The sequence below is a fragment of the Venturia canescens genome, chromosome 9, assembly GCF_019457755.1.
Source record: "Venturia canescens isolate UGA chromosome 9, ASM1945775v1, whole genome shotgun sequence".
NCBI lineage: Eukaryota > Metazoa > Arthropoda > Insecta > Hymenoptera > Ichneumonidae > Venturia > Venturia canescens.
The window spans coordinates 21230802-21242742 of NC_057429.1; the positions used below are offsets into that span (position 1 = coordinate 21230802).

Genomic DNA, 11941 nt, shown 5'->3' on the forward strand with positions numbered 1-11941 from the left:
GTTTGTTCGTTTTTCCTTCGTTTATATACTTTGGAGAATGGGAAAAAAAAATCTTGTTTTTATGGCTCCAGGGAGATTCAGGGGGTCCGTTGCTCTGTCAGGATCCGAATGACGCAGAGAGATGGTTCGTGGGAGGAATAGTAAGCTGGGGAATAAAGTGCGCCCATCCGAAACTACCGGGTGTTTACGCTTATGTACCGAAGTACGTATCATGGATACGCGAGGAAATGGCCAAATATTCGGAGCGTGATAAGGGCTAACGTAAGAAGAGCGGGTTCAGAGAGCCCCTTAAAAAAAAAACTACAGACAAGGGATTCAGAAAAATGTTGGACGAATGGATGATGGACGTTCCGGACGAGAGTTAACGCCGGTCCAGCCGGCCAATTACTTGCTTCAATGGGATTCATTATGAGCATCGAAAAGTCAAGTCTCAGCTCATATGAAAATTATATAAGATGAATATTGATATTTCGGTATCCATAACGAACGATGAAACGAAAATATTTTAATATCTTGGCTTTTGAAGAAAACAATATTGAGGAATACTGAATTAAGAGGAAAAAAAAAATCTGCATCAAAAAAAAGGTGAAGGAAGACTATTTATACGGAAAAATATACCGAGGATTTTTTGTTTTTTTACAAACCAGCTATTTTACGAATTTTGTTTACTGCAATGATATTTGAGGCGTGCTTGAGCTATTGTAAATTATTTGACAAAAGGGACCCGTCGAGTAGGTTGAGGTGTAGAGATGGACAAATGCAAAGAAACATATTGAAAGCAACGCTCGACGCGTCCCTTTGGCTAGTATAATATTTATTGTAAAGATGAGAAGACGTTGCAACTCTCATTCGTTCTTGACTGAGCGACAATAATTCGATATAAGAATATTTATATAAATACTCAGAAGAATGTTCGGATAGTCGAACATTTGATTGGAATAATCAACAAATAATGTCGTGGACGTCGGCGTTAAAGACGCAATGAGGCAAAGAACAGAAAACTCTGCTTGGCCCATGCATTTGATCGATGCGTACCAACTATAGTAAAGTTCAGATAAAGTACGGCGATGAGAAAAGTATATTGTTTTCTATTAAGTCGAATAATAGGAGGAAAAACTTTTCAACATGCACATTAATACTAATTGCAGATGGAGCATTAAAAATTTCGCATATGATGCGATAACTGAGTGAAGGAAAAAAAAATTAATAAACCAAATTCAATAAAGAAATATTAGGAAAGATTTTTTACGTCGTGGACAATAAAATGACGACGGTCCACCAAGTGGTCGAACTGCGTTTTCGGTGTATAGTTGTAACGGTCGACAATAATCAATAAATGAATCATTCAAGTTGAATATATCTAATATATACATAATAATATAATGTAGAATCTCGAGTCAATTTTACAGAGCTTTGACGAACCGAAAAATTTTTTTAGAAAATCTTGATGATTTTTATTGATTCGGAGAATACGATAATACGATATATACCAGAGACAATAACTTATTTTTGCGTTTGGAATAATACGTTTTGACTGTGCACCCTCTGCGATAAAATTTATATATTGATTATGAAGCATGTGATGCGCAACGATTCATTAATATTGATGATCATAATAATGATAAGCATGATATTGATAACAGAGGTAAGCGTAATTGTCTATCGTGTACCGACGAGTATAATAAGAAACATAAATTATGTAATATTCAATAGGATAATAGGTCTCTCGTAAAGCATTGCTTCGAATTCCGAGGATACGAGTACGGATCTACGCTGTGCTTTAAATATAGAAACCACAGTAAACTACGCGTATGCGGAAATAAGCAGTAAGTTGCTTTGATTTGAAAGATTTAAGAAAACAGTCATTATTTTCCCGACTCAAAAAAATACCGCTTTATCGACATGTACATTCGCATTATTACGTGAAATAAGATGTATATCCGCATGGGTTATGTGCAATGATATCCTCGTGGCGCCACAACTCAGCTTGTTTGAAAATGATCTATTTTCCTCTGTACTACCCTGTCTGTCTCATCACGGTGTATATCGTATTTCATTCGTCTGGACACTTGGTCTGGATTGTCGCAATATCGAAATAATGAGATACGATTGGGACGGATTCACCTAACGTATTCTCGAGCTTTGCTCGCGCGACATTAATTCGTAAAAAGCTATTTTAATATTGCTGACGTTACGTTTTCATTACTGTTTCGGTTTCGTTTAATATTGGTGTGTATCGGTTGCGCTACGATTGTGATATAGCTCACCCATGCATGCATACGAGTATTTACCGTAATAAAAATACTCGTTCAAAAATGTTAAAAACTAGTAAATCGATCTCGTTGATGCTGATATCAATATTTTTCTACCGCGCTTCCATATGATAATTAAAAAGATGGACGGCTCGGGAACCAATTTCGAATGTTCGAGATGATATTTTGCAGCCGTTTTCATTATTTGGCCACTCCAAGCGTTGCAGCCGTCAATAAAATTTTTATCTCCGCTTCTACTTGCATAGCCCACATATAAATGATAATAAATATATACGAGTGTGTTAGGTAAATGAAAAAGAAAAACGTTGACTAAATTCTAGGGATAATACTCTGCACTCTATGTGTAGAGTGCGAATCTATGTATGTGTAGATCCATTACTTTTCAATTACGGGTTGCGGGTTTGGGTCAGTGATTTGTCTGCCAATAATCATATCCAACAACGTAGCCAAAAGTATAAAAAGACGTTTTTCCAAATTCCAACCCAATATTTTTTCAAGGGAAAAAATTCTTTCCCAATCTAAATCAGGATTATATTTCATCTTTAAACGGGGAAAAAATGTTGCAAATTTCATGCACGTTTTCAAAGAGATTTTAGCAAACATTTTTTTAATGCTCAAGTCTTTCAGAACTTTCTATGAAGTTGTTCTATTTCATGACCTACTTTTTTTGAAAAAATGCTACTGTACGTGGTCGAAAACTGATATAGATACATATACGTAGAGGAGAGTGGGGTAAAGCGGAACATCATGCCTCATTTTTCTCTACTTTCTCCAACGATGATTGTTTATAAAAGAAGAAGGTCGGAAAAAGATACAATCAACTTGTATTTCTTCGAGATTGAAAGAGATAACTAGCAGTGGTATTGTTGTTAACTGCTGTGAAACACTTTGTATAATTTGTCTTCTTGATTCATGGTCGTTGTTTTTCCGAAATGTATGAACGAACAGAAAATACACTTTTGGTTGATATATTTCGTTCGATTTTCCATATATGCTTACGACAATAATGAAATGCTCGAATCTATAGTTCAAGTCGTATAATTAAAGAAAAATGAATGGGACAATAAATGTCTTCCTATTGGTATCCAGACAACAAACTAGTTGTAACAATAAATTTAAAAATTAATAATATCCGACAATACTGTGTGAGCAGACAATAAATGAATAACGCTAGGCAATGTTCCCAGACGGACAATAAAATTAATGTTTAAGGCTTTGACGTAAGGGTAATAATGAATTCGCATGAATCATGAATTAATGTTAGTCTTAAACCGATAATAATAATGATATTACCGATAATTTGAATAATGATGATAATGTTAATGAGAATCAATTTGAAAAGATTGAAGTTGAGTCAAGGAGGAGGAGAAGGAGGAAAAACACATTTTCTTGGAGATGACAGTATTGAATAACGAGTTTCAGGCATTTGTGAAACAATCATTTTATTCCCCTGTACATCGGACACAAAATGTTCTATTGAAATAATCGTTAATATATCACAGACAATCAGGTAGATAAACGTTTACGTATTTCGCAAACATTTTTGCACATTTTCCAAAGTGTCATCTCCGAGAGTGTTCGAAACGCGATGCCGCCGCGTCTTTAGATACGTGTGAAGCATGAGGCTGGCTGGGAGGAATAAAGGCATGCTTTGTATGGGAAAAATCCAAGCGTATTGTACATTAAGTGAAATAAAATTAGAAGAATAATAATATATACTGTATAAAGAATGTAAATTTAGTTGACGCGTCAAAAGTGGACTGTCAATTGATTACTAAGGTTTATCAACTTTCCATTCGTAAAGCTTGAAATTTTGATTTCATTGATTTTTTTTTGCGTTTTACGTTGTTTTATTACGAGCTGCGTTCGTAACGCGCGAGAAAGTAAATGACTCGATTTTGTTCGTAATATCGAAGAAAATGAAAAGCCATGCGGCGAGCCAGTGTGCTGCGATTCGAAATGACATAATACCAAATTGTTTCGGTACACGTTCGAGTGTAAAAATTTTTCGAAAGCTGCAAAAAACTCGAGTCAAAGATAAAACTTATGAATATTAGAGTATATTTGCAACAATAATAATTAATTCGATAAGAGCGTCCTGTTCGATAGGTAAAACGTATATCGACAATACGTACAAATAATCATGCTGTATAGGCTGACAGTCCGAGGTGCAAAATATATACATGCACTGAACGAGACTTATTTTAATAGATCGGTGATGGTGAGATATATCATGTAGAATGACGATCTCAATTTGTAAGCCTTTTTGGAGGAGATTTTCAACGGGTAAATATCAGTCAATACGTCATGACGTAGTCAATGCGTAGGATCATAGCGAATGTAAATTCCTAGTGCAGATATACGAATAAAATAGTAGAGTCGAATTCTCGGGATGGTAATCTCAGTAAGTAAGTGTACTATCGCTTTAAATATCCTATAACGAAATACTGCGCACAAAAGTTACACATTTCTGTGAGATAGACAGATACTTTTCATCGCAAGAAAAATATGAAAAATGTGAAACTACTCCTGTCAAGTCAATGTTGAAAGATCGGTGAAAATAATTATACATAATATAATAAGATATACGGTAGAAAATAATCGATGTGTCGGGACTGGAAGGAGAAAAGAACGAAAATTATATAATTCTCGTTTATTACGGATAATACGTCCAGTAAAAAAGAAAGTGACGAGAAATAGAATAGGAAAATTATATCTAGAACAATAATCAATATAGAATACATTATTGCGTGTTCGAAGTTAAATATTTGTGAAGAATTCGATCGGTCCGTACAAGAGAATACAATCGTCATTTACTCCGTCAAATTATACGTTTCGACATAAAAGAAAAAGAAAAACTAAAAGACAACATGGGTGAAACCAAGTACCGTTAATTTTTGTCATATACACATGGCTTTCATCATTGGTACTCGTGACTCTCGCTCAAATATCGATGTTGAAATTTATATTAGACCGGTAGTTAATTCGTGAGCAGTCATAAGATTGTGTGGAAAACTGTTTTATGTTGAATATCGAAATTGTTACTGTTTTAGAAATTGTAACGCTATAAAATTGTGTGTTAAGATTCGTGATATAATCTCTTGTAAAAGACAACCTATTATTTGTACATTTTTATTAACACTGCACTCGGGCTGGGTCCGTTTTGTTTCTTTTTATAAGTAGAAAAATAAAAAAAGAATTTTATCTTGTCAGTTATCCACAGCAACAATTTGGAACAATATTTTACTGATTATCATCACATAATGATGAAAAAAGATTTGTACCGTTGGAATCGAGTGTCAAATGTATTTTCAGTCTTACATGAAAATTTGATCTTTAACAAAAATATACAATCGATAAAATATAACATTACGAATAAATCAGCGTCGTCGCTTGATGTTCAGTGCACAATATGAATCGTACAATCAATGGTTGATGTACTCGATATATATATATATATATATATAAGAAGAGACATATATCGCGCAGCGTGAACGCTCAATGCAGATGGTTTATTTCTAACCTAACGCATATACGAGATTTTATGGTTTATTTTATAAAAATGAAACTTTATCTCATATTGTTATCGTGACCGATAATTTTAGTGTTTAGTAGCACAAGTTCGAGGTTCCTATTCACTTTCATTTTTATTTACTCAACGAAAAATATTATATATTTATGCTGAGAATTAGCAGCTACAGAAAAATAATAATAATTGGCGTTAATAATTGGATGTATTGTTGTTGTGATCGATGCGTTGTTAGCTTGAAGACAGAAAATCAAGCATCCAAATGGTAGAGAGTATATAGAAATTCTATATAGAAAAGCTGTAAGCTTGATGATCAGCCTGCTCGCCAAATTCGGTCATTGATAAAACTATATAGATTCCCTTTTGAAAAACATCCACAAGTATTTTCGAAAAAAAAAAAAAAACATGAAATAATAACAAAACAGAATGGATTTAAAGCTTCCAATGCGTTCGAACAAAAAAGCCTATGTTATTATATATTCATAATGCGGTGAGATTATTTATTGAAACAGAGCCGTTAGTGACGCTTGCTGGTCGAGAGTCATACGCGTTGTGTTGCATTGACAGTTAAAAATGAAGGATTACTAATATTACGTGTTAATTATACTGATCAAAAGACACTGATCGCGGTTGATTAGACGCGAAATTGAACTTTGTCCGAGGTTGGAAATTTTTTTGACAAGAAATTGGACTCGTGTTTATTTTTACAAAATGTTCGACTTATCGTGTCCGGAAAATGTATATTATTTTATTGGCAATTGAGGTGGTCCTCATATCCGATACATATCGGTAATTAAATTCGCTATCGTAACCAAAATAATCACGACTGATTAACGACAGGTAAATCTTTGATTCAGACGAATGTCGCGTAAGCGTTTTGCAAAAATGTACACGATAATCCGATGATTATTGTTTAACGCACGATACGAGATGCTACAAGAACTTTTTGGATTGATACAAAGTGTTTACATATTGAAAAAATGATGAATGACAAAGGGAAAAAAAATATTGTATCTCAACATTATGATGTGCTGCATTGAAAGATAAAAACATATTGATATGACAGTGTATATTTATGGAAACTGCGTGTTGGCAAATAAATTGTGTATTCAGAATATATCAAGTTTTTATATTATTCATTGGATAATGGAAAAACGACGGAATCCGTGAAAAGTTTTGGGACGAGTAAAATTACTTCACCCTATATGAAGGTACAGCAGCCGCCAATGTGTAATAATTAGCTGCTTTTGGTAAAGAAAGAATCTGCAAGCTCGGTCGAATTCTGTAAGATAAACACCTCTGTACCTACTTTCCGAGTTGAGTGCTTTTTTTTTTATTGAGTAAAAAAAGAGAAGGCTATGGCATCGCCATCTAGCCTCAGATGTGTACACACTCATATCCCGGTTTACAAAGTTGAGTGCAATGTGGCATGTAGCGGTTGTCGATACAGCCACGCTCTCCTTACCGACTGCGTCGTCATCGTGCTGCCCCACTCGTTATCCATTTTTCCCATCAAGTTTCCAACCTTCTAAAAGTTTTACCCCCTCCCTACGATAGCGTGGTCTTTACTCGCTCTCTTGCCTTCGAATCTTCGAACTGTCAACGCGTGCCTTAATCGCGCCCTATTCCGTTTCGATTTCATCGAGCTATTGGATAAACATCTTTTGAGTATCGTATGTGGTCGTGATAATTTATTTGTTCCCCGTGCTTCTTCCACAGGCACAAAAAAATAGCGTCCTCTCTACGGACTCACCGAAAACCCCGTCTCCTGTATTATCGACCATAGGTAGGATCTTTCACAAACTTTGACCATTCGTTGCAAAAGTTAGAAACCATTGTTCCTGACCAAAAGTCATATATTTTCCTTTCAGATGTCGTTCTCAATCCTAAATACATGAAATTTAGAAATTCGATTGGACTGGAGCCCTCGGACAGAAAGGAATCCTGAGATATTCGAGGCGAAGAAGGTAGAATCTCACGACCGAAAAGAAATTGAAACGCCTGAGGGAAGATGAAAAATAAAAAGTTGAAAAATAAGAGTGAAAATGCGCTACCGAAGCATGCTTCAAGTGCTTTGAATCACGTCTAGCTCTAATCCTCAAAACGCGAACTAAATTCCTCCTGACGTTGGTCCCTTTTCACGTAGTGAACTCTGTGTCATCTTTCCGATTCTCTGGGTGATTTTACACCATTTTGCGTCGTATCTAATGCGACATTAAATAGCAAAAGCAACAGGGAGGGAGCGTATATTCTTTCGTGTGTATTTTTTTACTTAGCTCAAAGGGTTTTGACGTTTGGAGCAGCGGGTGGAGGGTGATGAGCCTTTAGGATCAGGCAAACGCAGCAGTGCGCGATTGATGGGATTTGCGGTGATTTGAAATCTATCCGCGTGAAATCTGGCTCCTTATATTTTGTATTTCGAACATGTGTCAACGGGGTTTGAAAGAATCATTCGCTACCTTACAAAGAGAATTTTTCCTCGGTGATGAAAAAAAATTCCATAATAATAATGAAATGCTTATTCAGCTCTGATGAATAACGATCAATTGAGCGAACAAACGCGTAGAGCTAGGCGAAAATAGGAAGAAAAGTTTGCCCAACTGCGATGAGAGGGATAAAAAGCATAATGAGACGTCGGGGTAGGGTGGAAGATCGGTGTATTAGCGTCCAAGTCCCGAATGAGGAAAACAAACCTGGTGTAATAAGTGCACGTGCTGCGTTCCGCCTTATTACTGCTAATTAAAACAAACGCGATTTCGTACTAGTTTCAACTGAAATTTATCATGGCAGCTTAGCTCGAACCGTTTTCACGATGATTAGTTTTTTCTTTTTTTTTTTTTTTTTCTTGCATGCCGCGGCTACTATGATAATTGAGGAGAACGCGGAAACTCGCGTTCGAGCCTCGTTTGACTTTTGTTATTTTAGGATAACGTTTCGGAGAAGAAAGAGCCTTATACAGGATCGAGATGAATAATATATGGATTCCTCTCGTTATTCGTCGTATCATATAATGTCCGTGTGTGGTCACCCGCTGAGACGGGTAGATCGGCTTATTCGTCCCCAAACTTGAGGATTACTATGCGCAAACGCGTGGTTATGCATCGAGTATTTACCCTCGAAACGAGAAAGTGACAGGGTAACTCGGTTTTCTAACGCACGTGTCGTGATATATATATTTGTTATTTGTGTCAACGTCGCGTAGTATCATTTCGTGGATGCAAAGATTTCATTTCTTAAAACATCGTGTGAGCGCGGGTGTGCGTGTGCGCGTGTGCTTTTTTCATTATAGTATACATTTTCAATCTTCGAGCAATGCCTGCGGAAGTATAACTTTGAATAAAAGCGGTGGCCGAGAGGAATAACGAAAGAGGAAGGAGAGTAAGGGTAGGGGCCGAATTGTAATTAGTGTCCGACAGGAGACCGAAAGAGTGCGCAGAGTGTAATTAGCGCTGGAGGAAAACAGGAGCTAAAAGTTCTGGTATTTGATGCGCTGAGTTCGGAGGCAAGTGGAGCGAGAGGCGTGTTTCTTTAATTACGAAGTTGTTATCACGCAAGGCGGTTTCTCTGTCGGCAATGCCGGCGGGAATCCTCCGCATATTCGTATCAAAAGTTGAGCCGCATAAAGGCGTAACGGAGAATAAAATTCTCTTGATATTCTATAGGTTATACAGCCTTTTGTATCCTCTTATATGCGCATACAATCGGGCCAAGAGTATTGTACTATAGAGTGGGTTGGTGCACAACGAAATTAACAAACGCGAGAGCGCGGTACTGTGCACCGTTGAGGAGGCTGGGCTCGGGTGTAACGCGGTGGTAAGCATGTTTTATTAATTTATCGTCCGCAGTATATTACGAGCCGGTGGAACGCTCTCTTGCTGAGATATCAGCGTGCAAAATAAATAAATATATAGCGTACACATAGCTCTAGCGGAAGCTAAAGAAGCAGGGAAAATCTGCACGGAAAGAGAGAAGCTGTTACCCTTGTCGCAACTTGTAATTACTTTGTAATTAAGACAAAAAAAAACAAACAAATATTCAGCCCGGATACAAGACCGCCTAGTAAAAAAGGATACCAAGAAATCTTGTACACGAATAGGAGGATGCTGACGAAATGGGAAAAGATGCTGGCTTAAATTTGATTATCTTCATTCGCGCGGTGATCAACGAATGCGGTAACCGAATGATCGACATCGACGTCATCCGATCCGTTCTTATTGTAACGGATTGTAATAAAATATTATAAAACATACGTTTAATATTTGACCGGTATAAGCAGTAACGAAAACTCTAATTGAGATATTAAGTTTGGGACAACGGATAAAAGTTTATTTCGAATCGGGATCTCACTCACCGGCTAATCGGTTTACGGGGGAGAACGATGGAAAATTGAGAAGATCCGAAGAACCCTGAGAATAAAAAAGGGCTGAAACGGAGCTAGACCCTTTTTCGACCCTTGGCGGACAAACCTAATCCGAATTAATGTTTCAAAGGTGCAAATACGGAGCCGCACCTGCATCTGAAATGCATCGGTGGTGTCGTTGTATACGCGTAAACACGAACACGAACCGGCTGACGAACGAAAAGGCGCGTTTCTCATTGTCAGAGCCATGCACCCTCTGTTTCACATTGATCCTTCGTTCGGGGGTGCATAATATCGTTTTAGTCTCACAATTTATGGACGAAAAGAGTATGCAAAAAAGTTATAGTCTCGACATTATTCAATATGTAACGATGGTCCGATCGTTTTTTTTTTAAATTTGTAAACTTTACCGATCGGCAACGGATACATTGTAAAAGGTACGCATCATTTTGTTTCTCAAAAAAGAAACCCGCCTGAAGGTTCGAACTACCGATGAAGATTGTCGTATTTGTTGAATCGAGGAATATTCCGGCGCAACGCGCGGGCTTCCATGACTCACTGACTCACAAATTATTGAGAAAAAAGAATGAACCGAATGGAGGAGGAAAAACGGATGACGATGAAGATAATTAGGAGCTCCCCGCAGGGAATAGATTCTTTGATAACGGTATTATTTCAAACCCTTCCTTGTTTCTTGATGATATATATCTATGGCTCTATTAATGGTTTCAACCATAATGGATGAGGATAGGTAACGATTTTTTATTGAATTGCGCCAATATCCGGGCTGTGGGTTTGGATATATACATATAAGCTTGTTGTCGGAGGATTATCGAGTTCGTCGCATGAAAGGGTGATACGACTGCGATGGGCGGTCGACAGTGAAGACATGGGAAAGAGAAAGGGGAGAGGATAAATTTGATTAGAGCCATTGGCCGAACCACTCAAATTCATGTTATCTTATTCGTTCAAGAACGAATCGCTCGAGGATAAATTTGATGTGGACCAAGAGGGGATCGGGGTTTGGGGATTCCGCGGAGAGTATTGAAAGTGCCCGCATCATTGGGCCTCCGCTCTCCATACGACGGCTCGAATGCGAATGAACGAATGGATATATAAAACAATAAGAGAATGTTTTGTAAGCAAAATTATTCTTAAAACTTCAACGATATGCTGGTTATGAATATAATGTTGTATAAGACCATTGAGACACCAAGGAAAAAAAAGGTACACGTGCACGCGGCTCTAATTTTATCGAACAAGAAAAATTCAATTCGACGCGTATAATTTCAAATGATATTCGATGCACTGAGCGCATCTCAGCGTTGCTTGAGACGATAAATTGGGCTCAGATTTGGTTATTCGAGTAGTGCATCAGTACTTCCTTGAACTCGTTTTTTATTTTTATTTTCTCCAGCTCGGAGTTGCCTAAAACAAACGTGTAATTTAACGGTAGCCGGAACGCGAAACTGAGCTATTCGGACCAAGCGGCGAAGGGTAATGGCTTGTGAGGGAATAGTTAGGGAAGCCCGAGAGTCTACTCGAGTATCCTGAGAGAAGGAGTGAGAGATTATGATGGGTTGTATATTTTAGTAGGCGGGAAAGACTCCTGTTTAAACGGCAATTAAGCTACTCGCTCCGCCCAACGATAATACTTATTTTCTCGATCTGACATTTGCCCGCGCAACCTCATTTTCACCAAAATAAATGCACCAAATTACGAATTCCTAACTAAGACGCCGAAATGCGTATAACTAACAAAAATTCACGATATAGCTG

The 11941-nt window shown here is 37.4% G+C and overlaps 1 protein-coding gene across 2 annotated transcripts in view; it reads left to right on the forward strand.

Moving 5' to 3' along the window:
- The window catches only part of Corin (corin serine peptidase), a 29502-nt gene extending 22583 nt beyond the window's left edge, over nt 1-6919 (forward strand). For both annotated transcript variants that reach the window (XM_043428270.1, XM_043428271.1), the window contains one exon: nt 72-6919. In XM_043428270.1, the coding sequence (XP_043284205.1) occupies nt 72-260 (189 nt within the window). In that variant the 3' untranslated portion in view covers nt 261-6919. The remainder of the gene's footprint in view (nt 1-71) is intronic.
- Nucleotides 6920-11941: the final 5022 nt, after the last annotated feature.